This window comes from Nelumbo lutea, chromosome 1 (assembly GCF_056320005.1).
Source record: "Nelumbo lutea isolate HS-2025 chromosome 1, American lotus-T2T, whole genome shotgun sequence".
NCBI classification, from domain to species: domain Eukaryota; kingdom Viridiplantae; phylum Streptophyta; class Magnoliopsida; order Proteales; family Nelumbonaceae; genus Nelumbo; species Nelumbo lutea.
The window spans coordinates 160,568,478-160,588,797 of NC_142684.1; the positions used below are offsets into that span (position 1 = coordinate 160,568,478).

General features: G+C 35.2%; 1 protein-coding gene across 4 annotated transcripts; it reads left to right on the top strand.

The window, feature by feature from the left end:
• The first annotated feature begins 1,269 nt into the window (after positions 1 to 1,269).
• On the top strand, positions 1,270 to 20,320 carry LOC148878739 (uncharacterized). Of its 4 annotated transcripts, XM_088959500.1 has the most exons (13): positions 1,715 to 1,815; positions 1,896 to 2,071; positions 2,155 to 2,255; positions 2,547 to 2,642; positions 14,644 to 14,747; positions 14,845 to 15,098; positions 15,298 to 15,420; positions 15,520 to 15,608; positions 17,459 to 17,564; positions 18,649 to 18,746; positions 19,513 to 19,767; positions 19,866 to 19,949; positions 20,069 to 20,320. In XM_088959500.1, exons 3-13 carry the CDS (start codon positions 2,163 to 2,165, stop codon positions 20,081 to 20,083), a joined length of 1,317 nt encoding a protein of 438 aa, XP_088815626.1. In that variant the 5' UTR covers positions 1,715 to 1,815; positions 1,896 to 2,071; positions 2,155 to 2,162; the 3' UTR covers positions 20,084 to 20,320. The 4 variants fall into 4 exon arrangements, with proteins under 4 accessions (XP_088815619.1, XP_088815611.1, XP_088815626.1 ...); XM_088959493.1 differs by lacking the exons at positions 1,715 to 1,815; positions 1,896 to 2,071 and adding an exon at positions 1,270 to 1,634; XM_088959485.1 differs by lacking the exons at positions 1,715 to 1,815; positions 1,896 to 2,071 and adding an exon at positions 1,276 to 1,634 and having other exon boundaries at positions 19,866 to 19,936.

A 20,320-nucleotide genomic window follows, 5' to 3' on the forward strand; every position in this document is an offset into this window, starting at 1 on the left:
ACTAAATAATATTATAAATAACTAAGTTCACTTATAACAATTAATAATTATAGAAAGTTACTTTCAAAAATATTTATTAGTAATAATTTTACAACAAATTGTCAATAATTATTGGAGATTAAACAACTATTATTTAACTTTTGAAATTTAATTTATCATATTTATTGTATTTTTGTTATAAATTTATTTTTAGTAATTATATATATTTTTTATAGTTTATTGATTAATATTTTTTAGAGATTAAACTATTATTTGAGATTACACTATTTATTAACTAATTTTAAATTTTTTTAGTATTTATTGTATTTTTATTGGATATCTATTGTATTTTTGTTATAAATTTATTTTCAATAATTGTGAATTTTTGCTATAAATTTTCAATAATTATGGGTGATTAAACTATTGTTATTTATTAGAGGTTAGGTTATTAATTTAATTGAAATTAGGAGTGTTCAAGGATTGATTCACTTTGATTGCAGGCTGTTTTGCCAACCAAACCGACCTGGTTAGGTCGGGAGTTTGTCACCCAAAACCGATTGACCATTTGTGAAAACCCGCAAACTCGGGTTATATCAGTTTGGGTCTATTTTTGGTTTGATTTGTTTATTCAAAAGATTTAAACTCAAAAATTAAATTTAAATTTAATAAATTATAGTGATATTATAAAAAATAAATTTATGATATAAAATTATTTTAAATTAAGAAATATGAGAATTTTCTACTTTTTGGTATTAAAAAATTATATTTAAAATATAAAAATATTAATATATATCTAAGGTTGAATCAATTAAATTTTAATCAGTTTACAAATGACCAAATCGAAATTAACCTAACTTGGTTAAATGTAAAAAATTGATAAAAATATTAGAAAGCGATCAAGTTGGATCAAATTCAATTGAATGGGTTATTAAAACGTTAAAATATAAACTAATTATATACTCCTATCTATGTTTATTGTTTAACTTTCTTGTGTGAATTGTACGGATCCCACTGGTATTACATATGATATTTGAATTTAAGTTTTATGAAATAATCGATATATAAACATTGGGTATAGATATGGTTGAAGCGGCAATGACCCAGTCAGCCTTCTGGGATTTTTCCGGACTGTGAAAAAATGAACCAATTAAAGGAAACCCATGTAGGCCCATAGTCTGCTCCATTTACCGGATTCAGTCAGAGCAAGGTCCATTTTAAAATTTTAATCAAATCTATCCTACCAAAAAAAGAAAAAAAAAAAGAATTTAATCAAAGCAGACAGGAAGAAATGAAGAAGACACATCGATGAATAAAAAAAAAAAAAAAAAGAAGACACATCAACTATACCCTCTGCCCCTCAACAGAAAACCGTTAAATAATACCTTAATTAGACACTCATCCTCTGATATCTCTCCTTCTTGATCAAAATAAACGCTTGCGTTTGTTCCTCTCTTTCATTTCCTTCGCTCTTCTTCTCCCTCCTCTCTCAGCTGATACTTTCCGAGGAGGGATTCTTTGTTCTTTTGTGACTCTGTAGCTAATCGGAATCTTCGCCAGCCAAGGGGGAAAAAACAAAATACAAACTGCGGGGAAACCCAACACACGATCTGATGACAGTTTTTCTTTCTCCAGATATATCGTTGAGCTCTTTTGAGGTAGACCACGTTGGTCTTTTGCTTCTCTCTCTCTCTCTCACTCTCTCTCTCTCTCTTATTTATTTTATTTATTAGTTTTGACAAGAGAAATATCGGGTGCGACGAAGTAGTTCCAGCATGTAGCTGTAGGACCCACACGGAATGAACTGGAACCCAGTTAATTTCCTTATTTGATCAGAAGGTTCGCCTGACGAACTGCATTTTGTTTATTTGTTTCAGAGGTCCCGTGACTTCAGATTTTAAAACAATAATAGATTGTAGGTTCTTCTAATGTCGAAGATATTGAAAATTGACGATTTGGGTTGCTTCGGAAATCAACTAGGCCATGGAAGATTGAAGTCTTAGACTGTGTGGTTTGTTGATAATTACATTACGGTGAAAGATTGGAAATTGACGACTTGGGTTGCTTGGAATTGGTTTCTTGGCACGAATGATCTGTAAATGAATGGATAACCGAATATAAATAAATGAGTTATTTGTTAAATTAAAATGGGTGGTGATGTGTGTTGTGGAATGACAGAATTTCATATGAAGAACGCTGCTTCAGGGGAGTTGGATGCTTTCTACGCAACTCGACCCGAATGTCAAGGAGACGTTCCAAAGACCCGATTTAAGCCCAAGGTGCGTGTTTAATTTTGTGCTTGTTGACAATTTTTTTTTTTTAATTATGAACTTTTGCATATTTGGTTTCCATTGTTCTCATCTGAATTGGGCTGATGTTCTTTCTAAAATTTGATTTATAATCCTTCCTTCACTATCTCAGTTATCTTGAGAATGCCATCTCTGATTACATCCGCTGTTTATATTTTTATGATGTATGCAATGCATTTAAGGCTTTTTTTTTAAATGGACACTACTTGTTTATGCTTTTGCTTTTATTGTTGGTTCTTTCCTTTCCATTTATTCCCGCAGTCTGGTAAAACTCTGAGTGCAAGAAAGTGGCATTCTGCGTTCTCACAAGATGGTCGTTTGGACATAGCAAAGGTTCTTAGCCGGATCCAACGTGGGGTAAGTCTTTCTCTATTATTTAGCCTCCAATCTGTTCAATATTGCACTTTTTTTTTTCAGAAAATCATGGAATAATAAATGTTGGATGTGGAACTTCATTGAGATAGACATAAGGACATTATGAAAATTTGAAGGAATGATTATGGTCCAATGTGAAGAACTAGCAAATCCTGCTACTCATCAAATCAAACAAATTGTGTTGAAAATGATAAATTATGTGGAGAAAATGATTAAAAAATAAATTATGTTACTTTTTTCAATTACATGATACATACCACTCTGAATGAATGCTTTTGGTAAATGCATATCATTTTGTGAATAATGAGTGACTTTTATATGTCTGACATTTTATAACTGGGAAAATTATGTTGCTACATGTTATAAATGCTAGGGTAAATTGCAAATTAGTACCCTGTACTTTGGAGCTAGTCTCACTTTGGTACCCGAGCTTCAAAACGTGCCACTGCAGTGCTTGAACTCTTGAAAACTACCAGTTTAGTCCAAAATCGTTAACCGATGTTAGATGACATGTGAAAGGACACAAATACCCTCTGAGTTTTGAATATGTGAGAGAAGCATAATTTGGAAATGGCCAAAATAACCATGTTTAAATCCCTTTTCATTGCGATTAGGCACAACTGTTCACTTTATGCCCTAACCTTTCTGCTGAAGAACCAGTGCTTATGGAAAAACGTTGCTAAAAAAGACGATATTAATGCCAAAGAAGAGGGATTTAAGCCACCGTCCTTGTAATTCTTTTTTCAGTCATTCAATCCATAACAAAGGGGGGTTTACACTACCATTGTTGTCGGAGAAGATGAGTCATTCTTGCCATTGCTGGGGAAGATAATCAAGGTAAAATGGTCTAAAAAATATTAAGAAGTGTAGTTTTGGCATTTTTAAAAAATTAAGTTGCACATGTTGTCATGTGATACATATAGCTGATGAACTGTTAACGACCGGTATTAAAATGGCAGTTTAAATACTGCAGTGGCACGTTTTGAAGTTAGGGTACTAAAGTGAGACTTGCCCCAAAGTATAGGGTACTAATTAGCAATTTACCCTAATTGTTAACATTGATCTTGAATGTCTGCTTTTTCTCCTCTTTAGCATGTAAAACACTGGTTTTGAGAATAAAATAAGTTATAGATGTTTTTCTGTTTCGTTCTTTTTTTTCTCCATTCACTTGGAGGGCATATTGGTAATGGATTTTGCCTGTTCTGTACAACAAACAATCCATTTTGAATAAATTGCCATGTTAAACACATGACAGAATCAGGAAATGGTTAAGCTCACTGAAAAGCTATGAGGACTAAATGTATTTTTCATTTACCGATATTATTTTGATAATGATATTGCTCTGGTGTTGTTATGGTCTAAAATATCTAGGTATAATTCTCTAGTTGAATTTGAAATAAATGTTCAGAGAGAAGGCAAAAGAAATAGCCATACCCATTTGTTCATTCTTTTCCTTCATTTTTTGTGGGGGTAACTATTCACTGTTATTGCGATAAGCATGCCGGATTGAGGTATAGAATTCATCAGACTTGTACTAAGGAGTCTGACGTGGATGATGGTAACTGGATTTAGAACTCATCTGATTTATGAGCATTTTGAAGAGGTATCTGATGCGGAGGTAATGGTACATGAGATGGAGGAAGAAACTTTATTAAATCAAGAAGGGAAAGCTGACATCCTTATGGATTAAGCTTTTTTTTTCAATAAATAAAAAGGTCAATATAAATATGTTAGTTCAAAAAGAAGTTGGAGGTTGTTAAAAAATTGGGATTGTTCTTTTTAGATGGTGAAAAACATGTATTTATGGAATTGGAAGGAAAAGGGAATAGGTAGAGGGTCTTTGAGTTAATTGGTGAAGGTATTGGTATTGGAAGTGATAGGAGAAAGGAGATAGAGCTTAGGGAATATTTGGTAGAGGATCTATATTGCTTTTTTTGGTAATTTATTCTTGGATGGTTTATTCGCTAGGTCTGTGTCTTATTTTTCAACCATTGGATTGGATTGTAATCTAATGGTGGGTGTGGTCTCCCCTTTAGGTTAAGGTGGGTTTTGCATATAACAGGTTTCTTTTGTATGTAGGGTTAACTCTTTAGGTTAGAGAAAGAGTGGGTGCCTCTTTGAGAGAAAAGAGGAGTTTCTCTTTTGGAGAGGCAGAGATGTTGAGAGAAAAAGGGTGCTCTTTGTGTAAGAGTTCCCTCCCCCTTTTTTCTCCCTTTTCTCTTGTATGAGTTCTTTGTGTTCGAGAGAGGAAAGGGAGAACGGGTGTACAAGGCTTAAGGGTTGGTTTGGGTTGCAAACTACAAGGTATTGTGTATTGTTTCTCATTTTTCTATAGTGAAGAATGGCTTCATCTCTCCCATGGGTGTAGGCAGTAAAGGTGAACCAACGTAAATCTTTTGTATTTGTGGTGGTAGTTTTTTTTTTTGTCTTTGTTTGGACTTCTTTATTTTTTGTTGCTACTAAATTCTCTTGGTTGCTCCATTGTTTCAAACACTAAGGGTGCTCATGGTTCGATTAACTGAACCGATATTACTGGTTTCTAGAAATCTGGTAATCAAAACCGAATTGAAGCCAATCAGTTAATCGGTTAACCATTGGTTCAGTTTGTTGTTTTTTTGGTTTTTTATATTTATAGTATATATTATAAAAATATATAAATATATAATAAAAAATAATAAAAAACTAGAAACATATATAAAATATTATATTTTAAATAATAAATAATATATTATATATTATGAATTTATATTTATATATAATACATATTTATTAATTTATAATATATATAATATAAAATATATATAAAAATATATAATATACATAAAATACATAGAAATATATGTATACCGGTCAGTTCAGTTAACCGTTGGTTTTCTATATTGGTTAACCGAAACCGGACCGATACCTTCATTTTTTAAAAAATATTGAACTGAAACCGAACTAACTGGTTCAGTTAACTGGAATTTTCAGTTCGGTTTTGTCAATTTGGTTCAGTTTTTTGTTTTTTGGTTTTTTAGTTTTTCTTGCTCACCTCTATCAAACACTCTGTGATTTTATTCTATTTGTGGTTGTTTGTGAGCCTAACAAAGTAGTATTAGAACTTCCAGGTCAATGTATACAAAGCTCTTGTGAAATCATTAAGAGAAATAGAAAGAAAAGGTATGATCTCTCAATTCTAGATTGAGAGGTTGTGGTGGTAAAGACAAATTTTTACCCCATGGAAAAGGAGGGTGAAAGACATCATGGTTCAAAAAGGCTTGATTATGCGTTGAAGGGAAAGAATGAGAAGTCGAAAGACATGAAGGATGCTAATCGGGAGGACTTTAAGTTGAGGTGTGTTAGTATGATTCAGTTGCTTCTAGATGATAATGTTATGGAGGAATTCTAATTATCAAAAAAAAAAAAATGTTATGGAGGAATTCTTGATGTTAAAGTGGAGGAAGAAGACAAGGCCCTTTGGCTTCTTACTTCGCTTTTTGATTTGTATGAAAACTTGCTCACAACATGTTATAGGAAAAGATATAGTGAAGTTGGAGGAAGTCACCACATCTCTCCTATCTAATGCAATATTTTCAACTCATCCTTGACCTTGATGGCTGAATCATTTGAAATGTTACTAGCCATGTTTCTAGGTTTGGTTTTCTTAAAACTTGACTTTTGACAAAAAATCGTTGACTTGGTCAAAAACTGTCCAATATGGGCGGTTGACCCCTTCTACTTGGTCACTACGTCACGACTTATACACTAAAGCTTTTGGAGGCCATAACTTTGTGCTCAGTTCTCCAATTAGGGTGATCTTGTATCGTTTTGGGGTAATTTTTTGAGATCTATGTGTCCCAAGGGCTGAAGGGTGCCTTGCCCTGCTATTTTTGCAAAAAAAAAGGCCTCAAATCCCAATTTTTAGCATTTTTAAATAAAATTTTAAAACTGAAATGAAAAATGTAGATTAAACATAAAATAATACTTATATATACATATGTTACTTGTAGAATATAACTATACATTATTTTATTGATGCTGCATATATGTGCATTTACATACATAAGTTCATAAGCACATTGACGTGCCATACATACATAACACACGCATACACACACTCTAATGTGTCATGGGTTGACATGTTCGACCTAGGGCTGTCAATGGGTCGGGTCTGGGTAGAACCAGAACTGACTTGAAAGAAATATTAAGGAACCAGAATTGAACCAGACCCTATAGGGTCTATAATTTTAGACTAAGAACCAAACTGATCGGGTCTTGTGACAATCGGTTCTGACCTGACGGACCCAATTACCCAATTATAATAAACCTATATATATATATATATATATTTATTTATTTATATATAATCAGGATAAGAGATCATAAACTGGAACTGACCCAATTGGTTTGGGTCCAATGGGTCCGTCAGGTCTTACCTGACCCATGGACAACCCTAGTTTGACCTGGGTAGTCTCACCAATGACCTGTGGCCTAGAGGCAAAAATGGTTTAGCCACTAGACCGGTTTTTAAAACACTAATCTAATGAGGTTAGGAGGAAGCCCATGTATGAGAGCAAGTAAGGTTTTGTGGTTATGTGAAGAACAAATTTGAAAGGAAGGTCATCTAATAGCGATCTAAGAATGGTAGGTTTAGATTTATGGTTAGGGAAAAGGGCAAGGTACATTGTTATGGATGCAAGGAGTTTGGTTGCATGAATGTTGTCCTATACGAAAAAAGAATAGGGATAAGTTTGGTAGTATGGTGGCTACATTGGTTGATGATGATGATGATGATATTCTCAGTCTCTAAAGGTATGTGCATTACTCCAAATGAGTGGATTTTATATTCTTGGTGTTTTTTACATGTGTGCTCTTAGAAAAAAAATATTTTGACACGTCCCAAAAGAAGATGAGAGTATTTTCTCTTTGGGTGGCAGGTCTAATTGTAACATTATGGATGTTAGAACAATGAAGATCAAAATGTTTGATAGAGTAATTCAAACTTTGGGTGGTGCGGTATATGTCTAAAAAATGTATAGGAATCTAATATCACTTAGCTGATTAGACTTCAAAAGTTTCAAGGTCTTTGTTGGAGGTGGAGTCATGAAAACTACATGCAACAATTGGTATTTTGAAAGGTGTTAGAGGCACATGTTTGGAGGTGCTATGAGGTGTACACCTCATACAAAAAGATAGGAAGAACGGAAAAAGAAAGAAAATAGAAAAGAAAGGAAAGGAAAGAAAAAGAAAGGGAAGGGAAAGAAAAAAGATAGAAACAAAAGAAAAGGAAAAGGGAGGGGAAAGAAAGACCTCCCCCTTTTAGATAGTGTAATTCATCTTCATTCTTAATATAAGGCATCTTTCATAAAACAAAAGATGATATCCTCCTTCCTCTTTTTCCTCCTCCTCTCCCTCCCTTTTCTTCCTCCTCATCCCCTTCCTCTTAAGGAGGCTTATTGTCTCTTGTGTTCTGAATACGCCTCATGCCTCCAAGTAATGGAATGCCTCTCATCATACCTCCACAATTTCAAAACATTGGCAATAGTGTGGTCCTAATGAAGGGAGAAAAGTGCAAGGGCTTGTATCATTTGATTGGAAGTATGATGGTTCCCAAGAGGCCAAGACCTCAATGCATTGTTGAAAGTGAAGTGTACAGGGTAGTGTGGTTACATAAAGTGTTTCTTTTGCACTTGGGGTAGAAACAAGTGCCATGAGTTTCCAGGGTACAGATGATGGTTAGAGGAAAATTCTTATTAGGAGAGAGGAAGGATTGGGGTCCCTCTTTGTAATTAAATTGGATTGTTAACTTGGGTGCAACTACATAGGTGCATTGGCTACTTTGTTTGAATCAAGTGGTGTCAAAACCGGATGGTTTGTTATGTGTAGCTGGTGGTGTTTTCTCAAGGGCAATAGATATTTGTAGTACTTGTGGACAGGTGGGAGCTCAAATGGATGATCTTCAAGGTTGATGAAAAATAAGCCAAGGTGGAGACTGTTGGGTTTGTGTCTTATTTTCAACCATTGGACTGGGTTGTAATCTAATGTTGGGTGTGGTCCTCCCCTTTCAGGTTAACGTGGATTTGGCATATAAAAATGTTTCTTTTGTATGTAGAATTAACTCATTTGTATGAGAAATAGTGCCTACCTCTTTTAGAGAAAAGAGAGGTTGAGAAAAAGAGGGTGCTCTTGGTATAATAGTTTCTTTGGGTTGCAAACCACAATGTATCTGTACTGTTTCTCTTTCTCATTTTATTGTTTCAAACACTTTGTGGTTTCATCTTGTGGGTGGTTGTTTGTGAGCGCAAGATTATTAGATTTAGTTGAATAATTAGTGTATTGGAGTTTCTGGTTGCATTGAGGTGATTAACGATTTAGATGAGATTATTTAAAGCTTTTATTGGCCATTCAAGGTTGGATTTAAGAGTTATTTCTGTTATTGTCATTGTGTATCTTGGTATTTTGTGTTGTTTGTTGTACTCAATGGGGTTGAGCTTGTTGTATGGGAAAAGGTATTTTTTTCCCTTCTTTCTTGGGTGATTTCTTATCACTTTCAATTGTACCCTTGATTTTTAATTTTAATATTTTTTTCTTTACCATAAATGAGTATAAAATGTGACCTGGGTACAGAATACACTTGGCTGTAATAATTGGTGATTGAACCTGGTTTAGGTTAGATTTTAGTAAGAAAAGAAAACAGAAAAGAAGAAAAGAGAGGGAAGAGAGAACATAGAGAAAAGAAAGACAAAAAGGGTGCAATCAGTTATGGCCTTGCCACACCATTCATTGCTATTTATATGTGTAAAATAAAAAAACAATGTACAATGACAATAATGCCCTGCCGCCTAAAGAAAGGAAGAAAACAATAATAACAGAAATAAAAATAATACGGGACCACTACAAATTAAGTCTAATATACTATATTTCTACACTCCCCCCCCTCCCCCCCCCCTGAATAGATATTGGTCATTCCCAACATGCATAAATCTGTTTCCAACTTGACTTTAGTAACTGCTTTGGTGAAGACATCAACAAGCTGTGGCAACATAGGGAAGGCACACTTATTGAGAGGCATCTCTCTCTAATAAAATGTTGGTCCACTTCTATATGTTTTGTTCTATCATGCTGTATTGGGTTATGTGCAATATTAGTGGCAACCTGATTATCACATTACAACATCAAGGGCCTTTCATATTCAATGCCTAATTCCTCAAGTAGAGATTTCAGCCACTTCAGCCACACCATAAGCCATGAACCTATACTCCGCCTTGGCACTGGAATGGGCAATCACATCTTGTTTCTTACTCCATGAAACAAGATTTCCTCCAAAAAAGCATAATACCTTAAAGTAGACCTCCTATCATCAATAGACCCGGTCCAATCAACATCTGTGTATACTTCAAGCTTCATATGACCATTATTCTTGAAGAGTATACCTTGATTTGGACATCTCTTCAAGTAAGCAAGGATCCTCTCAACAACAAGTAGATGGGTCATTCTAGGAGAATGCATATATTAATTGACAACAATGTCAGCGTAAGAAATGTCAGGACGTGTTAGATTTCCCAACCAAACTTCAATACATAGCTATATCTTCAAGTGGCTTACCCCCTTCTGCACTTATTTTATGATTCTGTTCAATGAGTGTGTCTGCAAGCTTAACTCCTAATTTTCTAGTTTCCTCCAAAAGATCAAATACATATTTCCTTTGGGAGATGAAGATTCCATGTTTAGACCAAGGCACTTCAATTCCCAAGAAATACCTTAAATTGTCTAGTTCTTTCACCTCAAACTCCTTGTTCAATAACCTCTTAAGAGAATCAATCTCATCTGTATTGTATTCTATCACCATAATATCATCAACATATATGGCAAGGAGAGTGAATCAAGGAAGAGCTTGCATTCTCGATAAATAAATTGTGATCAGACTGGGCTTACATATAGCCAAAATTCTCTAAGGCGTGTCTAAATTTGTCAAACCATTCCCTTGGAGATTGCTTAAGTCCATACAAAGTTTTCTTCAACGAACAAACTTTCTTTCCTGCTTTTGTTTCATAAATCCTAGGGGCAACTCCATATATACCTCCTCTTGAAGGTCACCATTAAGGAAGGCATTCTTTACATCCATTTGAAACAATGGCCATGAGAAATTTGTAGCAAGTGACAAAAAAAGTCTAATGGTGTTCATCATGGCAATTGGTGCAAAGGTTTCTGAGTAGTCAATACCACAACACTGTGTGTACCCCTTTGCTACTAGTCGGGCCTTGTATCTTTCAAACTGAACCATCTGCATTGTACTTCATTGTAAATATCCATCTGCATCCAATAGGTTTCTTCCCTTCTGGTTGATCCACCAACACCCAAGTATTATTTTTAATGAAGGCATCCATCTCCACCTCCATTGCATCCTTCCACTTAGGCACCATTAGGACATCCTGTACTATTTTGGCAATGGGTATGGCATCAACGAATGCTAAAAAGGTTTTATAGGACAATAAAAGGTGGTCATAAGAAATAAACTAGGAGATTCAATGGACAATAAAAGGTAGTTCCTTTGCGAACTACAATAGGGAGGTTAAGGTCATCTGAGGTAGGCAGAGACTTAGTAGTTGAAGGAATGCCATCTGGTAGTAGTAGTAGTAGTAGTAGTAGGTAAAGGTATTGTAGTACTTGGATCTAGCATCACTTCAGAGGTTGGAACTGACCTGTGTTGCTCATGACCAAAATCAACTTGCCTCCACCTATGAAACACCCTTAGTTGCTTAGACTTTTAGCAATCCCTCTTACCATACTCCTCTTCAAAGTAGGGATGTTCATGGGTCGGGATGGGTGGGTTTGTGTCATTTTCTTCAACCGACCCAACCTAGTCAGTTTATTTATTGGCTAAACCGAAACCAACTGACCTTGAAGCAAAACCGACCCAAACATGAAGGGTCAGTTTGGGTTGGTTTATCGGTTTAGTTGGTTTATTTAACTTCTCTTTTCAAAACTAAAGAGTGAAGATTCCAACAGTTGTCTCTTCATTCCAATTTCCAAGAGTCCTTGACAGCAATGCTTGCTAAATCCAAAAAGGTAATAAATAAACTAATAAAGGTAATAAATAATTTTATTTAACCTCTCTTTTTTTCTCTTTCAAAAATAGAAGAGTGAAGACTCCAACAACCCAACATGTATGTCCATTCCAATTTCCATGACTCCTTCACATCAATGCTTGCTAAACCCAAAAAGGTAATAAATAACTTTACTTAAGTTTAAAGTTAACTATGATAGGGAGTAGGGCTGAGTAGGGACTACCTGGTAATTACCTAAAACATCGGTTCGGTTTCGGTTTTCATGTATAAAAACTGAAAACCGAACCAAGTTTTTGGTTTATTTTCTCACACAAACCGAAACCGACTGGTGGTTTTGAAAAACCGATCAACTCGGGTTAGGTCGGGCCAATTTGGTTTGTTTGGTTGGTTTGACATTTAATGTGAACACCCCTACTTCAAAGAATGGAATAGGTAAGGGAACTTCAAGAAGAGGGTCACCCCTCTCACCACTCTCCCACTGAGATGAAACCTTGGGATGGTATGGAACATCTTCAAAGAAAGTGACATTCATAGGCACAAACCACAACCTAGAGCGAGGATCGTAGCAACAATATCCATTTTGATTTTGTGCATAACCAAGAAAAACCCACTTGGCAGCCTTAGGATCAAACTTAGAACGATGCCACCTAAGGATTTGAACAAAGCAAGTGCACCCAAAAACCCTAAGGCCTTGTTCATTTTCCAAGAAGTAAGGGTGGGTAAGTCAGTAGGTCCTGCGAAAAAGAAATAAATCCATGTTTGCTTTCTAGTATTAGTGTGTTCCATGGAAAAGAAAATTTCCCGAGCAGCTCATTTACTTGCGGAAGTAATACTCTCCTTAGATTTGGGTAAATTACTTACCCATGCACACTGAAAATCGCTAATACATGATGGGACAATATTGTCCCTTCAATAATGTCACTTTCTTTTTCTTTTTTTTTTGGAAAAATCAGTCATTGTATACCTTTACCTAGGGAATAGAAGAACATTGGTAAGTGCTCTTATTTGGATAAGTGTTTCTCAATAAACACTTGCCTGGATAAGTGCATTTACCCGGGTAAGTCATTTACTAAGACGTGAACAAGGCCTAAAGAGGTATGTTGAACAAGTCCTTATCTAAAAGGAGCTTTCGTGTCTAGAACCTGTGAAGGAACTCTGTTAATAAGATACATGACTGTGTGGGATAGCACCCCCCTAGAAACATATGGGAACATTAGAATTCAGTATGATGCTTCTTGCAACTTCTAGGATGCCTTTGTTCTTTTTCTCAGCTACTCCATTCTGTTGAGGCATATAGGGACAAGTACTCGAATTAATAACCCCATACTTGAGGAAATATGAGGCCAAGAGTTTTGCAAAATACTCTTTGGCATTATTAGATCCAAAGATTTTTATTTTAGTTTCAAACTGGATGAGAATCTTTTAATGGAAGGAACAAGTCAAAGTAGGGACCTCATCCTGAGAACGCATAAGATAAACTCATGGAGAAATGAGAATAATCATCAACAAACAATAGGAAAAATCTGTATCCCCATAGTTGTAGTATGATATGGACCCTAAACATCAATATGCACAATTTCAAAAGGAATAATGCTTCTTTTATTACTTAATGAATAAGTTGATCTGCAATGTTTTGCAAGTTCACAATTCTCACATCTGAAATTGGACACTTGGACTGACTCAAAGCAGGAAAATACCCTTCAATGACTTAAAAGATAAATGATCCAACTGATTATGCCAAAGAATAATCTAACTCACAGACTGTGAAACAAAAGACCTCCAACTCCTTTATCATTCCTAGGTGGAAGTTTAAGCAAGTAGATCCCATTCTCTTCATGGCTAGTTCCAATCACCTTCCTTGTCACCGTATCTTGAAAAAACACAATGATCAGGGAAAAAAAGTCACTAGACAATTCTTATTTTTAGTAATGCTACTAACTGAAAGTAAATTAGTACCAAGTTTAAAAAAGTCACTGAACAATCCATGTAGTTTGTATTTGTAGAAATATTGTAAATTAGTACTAAATTTCCAAAAAGACTTAGCTTTGTTATTAGCATTTAGTGAATCAGGTAATGTAATATAGGGCATGATCTTAATAATCCACATACTGCACACTTGTATTTGTTTAAGTTGCACTATGTGGGTTCCCATGGATGCTGAACAATACACAGTCAACCTTGATGTCTTAAATCTATCATAAGTTGACCAATATGGTTATTTTGCATACATTATAGAGAGAGGTGTGGGAGCAAAAAGTTTATTTATGGTCTATAGAAGGCCCCTCTTTTATTTTCTTTGTTACAGTTGATGTGGCTGCTTGGGAGAGAGTTGAATTTTGGTTGTATAACTGGTGGAGTAAGATGATTGAAGATGTTGCTTTCCCTCGTCTCTTTAACTTTTCTAGATCCTGTCCATTGTTCAAGCTTCTTTAAGATGTCTTCCTTCTTCCTACCGAATCAGTGTACATATTTTCCTCATTTCCTCATGCTTGAACCCCCTACCAAGTAACAGATACAGTTCCCTTCCCCAGACTCCCCCTAGTGCAGAAGTCTTTTTGGAAGTGCTAGCTCCTTTAAGCATGAAAAAAGTATTTATTTTCAATTTCCCTGTCTTAACATGCAGGATTTTTCTTAGTGGAGTTTTCTTAAGGTGAATACATGTTAAGTACTGCAAATAGGGGGGCTAGATTCAAATACATCTCTCCCAATGAGTGCATAACGTGCATGAGCAACCTAGAAACAATCAGAAATCTCTTCTAATTCTTGATGGCACAGGTGTTGTTGAGTATTGTAGGACCATTGCATGTGATGGATTTCTTTTGTGGGCCCATATGGGGAGGGTCCATTGTTGTTGCAATGCATGTATTGACACCCTTTTTCCTGTGGTACTAAAGACTAAAGTTGAGATTGTAAATAATTTATTTTACATTTTGTAGGGAATTCATCCATCAATAAAAGGCGTGGTCTGGGAGTTCTTATTGGGTTGCTTTAATCCTGATAGCACCTTTGATGAACGGAGTGAACTCAGGCAATGCCGTAGGTAGTAATGCTACCTTAATTTTGGTTCAACATGTCTCTTCTTTCATTCTCTTATTGCCACCTCATAAATGTGGTAAAAATTTCACTGACTGTGGCAGGGAACAATATGGAACATGGAAGGCTGAGTGCCAAAAGATGGTACCAACCATTGGTAGTGGGAAGATTATTACAGCACCTATCATAACTGAAGATGGACAACCAATCCAGGACCCTTCAAGTAATGGTGAATTACAAGATAATGGAGCTGTGACAAGTATTACTCCTGATGCTCCTATGGAAAATGGGGAACCTGCAGTTGATGCTGCTTTGGAAAAGAGAGTGATTCAATGGAAGCTTAATTTGCATCAAATTGGTATTTATTGTTGCACCCTTAATTTCAAGACTAAAGTTCTGTTTTTGATTTTTGCAACTCTTACATTGTCAAATGGAAATATATGTCTAAAAAACTTATTTACTGATGCTGTTTCTGGATGCTTTATTGACTTGTAGTCGTTGTTTAGAAAGTTCTATATTGATTAACATGATTTTGAAATTATTTTTGGATAGTGTAGGTTTGGACGTTCTTCGCACCGACCGATCACTTGTCTTCTATGAAAGTGAAGCTAATCTAGCAAAGCTATGGGATATTCTTGCAGTTTATGCATGGATAGACAATGATGTCGGCTACGTTCAGGGTAAGTAGAATGTGGATATTTTAGTATGTGATTGCCAAACTGAAATAGCAGTGGATTGACATTCCCTATGAATTTTGTAAAACTTTCTTTCTTGAGCAGGAATGAATGATTTTTGCTCTCCCATGGTAATTCTTCTAGAAAATGAAGCTGATGCCTTTTGGTGCTTTGAACATGTAATGCGGAGAATGGTAGGATCTTTCTTACCCAGTTTTGTTTTTCTGACTTGAAACAAATCATCTTGTTAATGCCAAAGTCTGTTAGGTACTCCTTGCTTATGTATTGATTCTGCTTTAGTGGTAAATGGATGCAGTTTAGTCGACTTGCTTTGATTTAGAAGATTTAAAACATAGAAGAGTTGAAAAAAATAATGGATAAAGGAAGAGAGAACACCATGTTTGAGGGAGAAAAGATGGGCAATTAACCCCTATCTGCTAATATTTATATTCTGAAATAAAAGATCACAAAAATACACCTGGCTATACCATATACATAAAAATACATAAAAGACCAAAAACTTTCAACAGATGCTTTATTTGGTTCACTTTCTCTGAAGTCATTCAATCCATATTTATTGAGAATCCATGGTTTAGCAAGTTTCCTTTCAATTTTTACCCATGAAATTTTATAGCCAGTGTGTTGACACAGAAGAGATTATTAATCTGCTTGAGTTATTCTTTAAGTGATCTACATTCTTCAAAATAAAAAAAAAAAAATACATTATATATAAGTAGATTCAGGGAAAAAAAGGTTGCCTTTCCATTTTAAGTAAAAAATCAAATTAAGAGAAACTGGATTTAGTTTTGTGAATCTCGTCCAAGGATCTACAAGCATGTTCAAAAGATTGGTTTGATCATTAGTTGTTTCTTAGAGCCACCATTAATAGATGAAAAGAGAATATGAACAAATTGTGGATTTAATGTTGGATTGAAAATCCTTTCCCTCTATTTTAGTTTCCTAAAGAACAGGTTGAAAGCTTTAAATAGATTAGTGTTTTTTTTTTCCAGTTAGAACATTGGGGATTATTGCTTATGTTGCACATGATTAATGGTGGACCAAATTTTCTCTTTTGCTTATCAGGAAATAAAATCTATTTTACTTTGACAAAAAAAATTATTTTCAAGTTTTGTTCCCTTATATTTGAGAAGTTGGAAAACAAACAGCTGCAGTGGATAGGAAGGAAATTATGTTGTTGGAAAGTTGTCATGTTGGGCCTGTAAATGCTTGTGAGTGCCTTTATGAACTCAGGCACTCATTATTATGAAACATGAGTTCAACTATGATGCCGGAAAGACATGATACTGGAAAAGCATATAGCCAATCAACCAGCATCATGAAAGAGGTAACCAATTAGGTGGATTTTCATAGAAATTCACGGGGGTTTTGATTGGTCATAGCCTTTCTGGCGTCATAGAATTTTCCATAAAAAATAAGTAATTATGCCTATTGTAGGATGGGAAAGAGAATGTCCTAGTAGGATGAACATAGTGGGTGAAGAAGGGAATTATGATCTCAATCATGATAGAAATTCAGACAAAATGCCTAGGCAATAGCTTGCCACCTTAGCCAAACTGATGATAACAAAATTTTATTAAACAAACATTTTGGAGAGGCTTGAACAGAACACTCTGAGGGATGACATTATTTTGTCTGCTGGTTGACCATCCTGTCCAGTCTATTTTCCAAAAAAAGTTACTTGCAAAGTTAACTAAACCAGCTTTCTATTCTTTTACTTCGTTTCTCAACTGGACATGATAAACCTTAAGATATATGATCTTATAACAATTTTTTTTACTTATACATGATATTTTGAATGATATACCTAGAGGTGTCACTATCTTATCAATTTTATTCCATTTTTCTTGTTTAGCTTTATTCATTGGTCTTTTCTATAGTTTAGATTATAACTTATATAGTGAAAGGTTACAGCATTAGTTGGAGCTTCTTTTGCTGACTTCAGAACTGTTCCTCCTTGTCTTGTGTATTGGCTTTTTGCATTGTCTTGGACTTACCATGGCTCATATGTTAATTGTCTGAAAAGCGTGCAAACTTCAGGACCACAACAAGTTCAATTGGTGTCCAATCACAGCTGTGCACGCTTTCAGCAGTAATTAAAGTTGTTGATCCAAAGCTTCACCAACACCTAGGTAAGTCCTTCTATAACTTTCTTAGAAAACAAATTGAATTTCTTTCCTTCCTTAGTATTTTAAGTTTGTCCTTGAAGTGGAAAAACCTACTTGTTCTGAGCTTAGAGTTTCAAATTCTTGAAACCAATTTCATTTAGAGTTGAGAAGAATACCTATATAAATTATTTCTTGACAAGTTAAAAGCTTCAGATCTGAAATCTGCATGTTGTTAATAGTAGAAGAATGTGTGAAGAAAGAAAGGAAGTATGTCAAAAATGTCAATCTTTGTTAAACATTTAGTGATAAATTGAGGTCCTATGCTCATAGCTTCCTTGACATGTGTCTGATGTTTGTCTGATACCCAAAATTCATATTCATGATATCCCTGTTTATGACCAGGCCCGTTTGGCAAGTCTTTTTGAGAAGATCTTCTTGCATAAGATCTGGGCAGCCCAAAGACCGTTTGTCAGACGTGCATCTTTCCGTGCATCGTTTCGGGTCTTTCCACGCGAGATTAAAACGCAAAAGACGTGAGAAGCTTCATTTGGAGTTTCCCGAAATCAGCCCAAAATGGGCTTCTCGCATCTTTTCGGTGTCCCGTCTTTTGGCGGCTAGATCTTCCGCGTGCCAAATGGAAATAGACCTATTTCCAGTCTTCCCAGCTTGTAAACAGCCGAAAGACCACACGGAAAGATGCACCAAACAGGCCCCACATCTTAGGCCCAGCTTGAATATAGAAATTGACACAACAAAAGATGAGATGTACCTGAAACCTTTACAAGGGTAGGCTTATCTCCATGTTATCATCCTCACCATTAAGGTTGTCTTGTAAATGCTCCAAAATTATGAGGAAACCAGTGCCACTGCCACCACTAATAAGGTTGTCAAAATATGAGTAAGTGATATCTAGACACATGGAAACCAAAATAGTCATTAGAAATTGAAATCTTGCACAACCAGTATCTACAGATTAAAACGGGCCCTTGTGGTCACCCAATACTTTCATTTAATAAGCATTTTACCCATCATTCTTGGACTAGAACTCCGCTTTGATGGAAAAATATGGTCTATTACTCTATTCCTGATGGAAAGTTGTTGATGGCAGAGAATCTAGATGGAGGGGAATATTTATTTGCATTCCGCATGCTAATGGTACTTTTCCGAAGAGAGTTCTCATTTGTGGATTCAATGTACCTTTGGGAGGTAAGCAAAGGCAGTCAATCAAGTTTAAGACGTTGCTCAAAGATATTGGTTCTCTTTATCTATCAAAAAAAAAAAAAAAGATATTGGTTTTCTTTGATTAATGGACAGGAATTCTTGCAGACATCATGTCTTTCCAGTATCAAGGGCTTTGCCTATATAAATGAATATATATTCATACATGGGAGTGGGTTTGCTAGAAAGGTTGTTTAGTGAGCTTCCCTAAATGACCAAGGAATCTAACATGTGGCAAATTAGTATGGAACTCAAAAAGAATTTCCAAGTTCCTCTTCCTGCTCTGTCTTCATGGAAAAGCTTTTGGCCCAAAGCATCTTGCTACAAATGCAAAATAGACATATATACATATATACATACATACATACATAAATACATACATACATGCATACATATATATCTATCTATATATATATATAGGGAGAGAGAGAGAGAGAGAGAGAGAGATCAGTTAGGTGAGTTTTATATTTAAAAATCAATACTTTTAATGGATAAATATTAGTTGTGAAAACAACCAGTGCAAGCTACGGTATATTGCTGATATAGACTATGGGGTTGAACATGTGGCCAATCAAGTGGACCCCCCACCTGATGAACAGTCTTGATTGACCACAAGATCCCTGCACATGGAAGAAATAGGTAGGTTCATCTAGGGAAGCTCACTACTTGACCTGACCAGTCAGCTTTTTTACTTCACATAGCTTTAGCTACATAGTCAGCATATTATAACTGGCAAAATTATGCTTGGTTTCAGTTGATCTGGGCCATGGAGTATAATCCAAACATCTTCTCCTTGTATGAAGATCCAAATACGGCTACAGAGAGTGTTGCAACCAAAGGAAATGACAAGCTGCTAAAGAAGTATGGGAAATTTGAGAGGAAAAATATAAAGACTGGAATAGCAGACCAACAACATACTGCTTTATCTGTTTTTCTTGTTGCGGGTGTCCTCGAGGCCAAGCATAAACGTCTGCTGAAAGAGGCAAAGGGTGTGGATGATGTTGTCAAGGTCAAATCATCTTTCTTTTACTAATATCAATAAGCCCATATATAGATAAGCATTATATATGTATGTGAACTAAGCTTATGGTGGACCTTTATCCTCAGATTTTGAATGACACAACTGAAAAATTAGACGCAAAGAAGGCATGCCTTGATGCTTTGAAGATTCAAAAAAAGTACTTGAGCAAGGCAAATTTTATCCTTTTCCAATTTATTTTGATTCCAATTTGTTGGCTCCTTTCTTTTATTTATTGATTTTAGTTAAATGACAAAAATGGCAATATTTAATGTGTATATTTTGCTTGCAGACTAAGAAACAATAAATGGTTATTGGTGTGATGAAACATTGGCAAACAGAGTATCTCACCAAGAATTTTATTGTAAAGATTCTCCTTGGCCGTAGTGATCCAATAGCTGAACTCTCCTTTTATTCTTTATTTCTTTTATTTTTTTTTCCTTCTGTTGACTTCTTGTATGATGTGGCATCTTTGTAATATTAAAGAGAACAGAATTTGTAGAATAGAGTTTTTGGCACAAGTTGTTGCTTTCATTACTGTTTA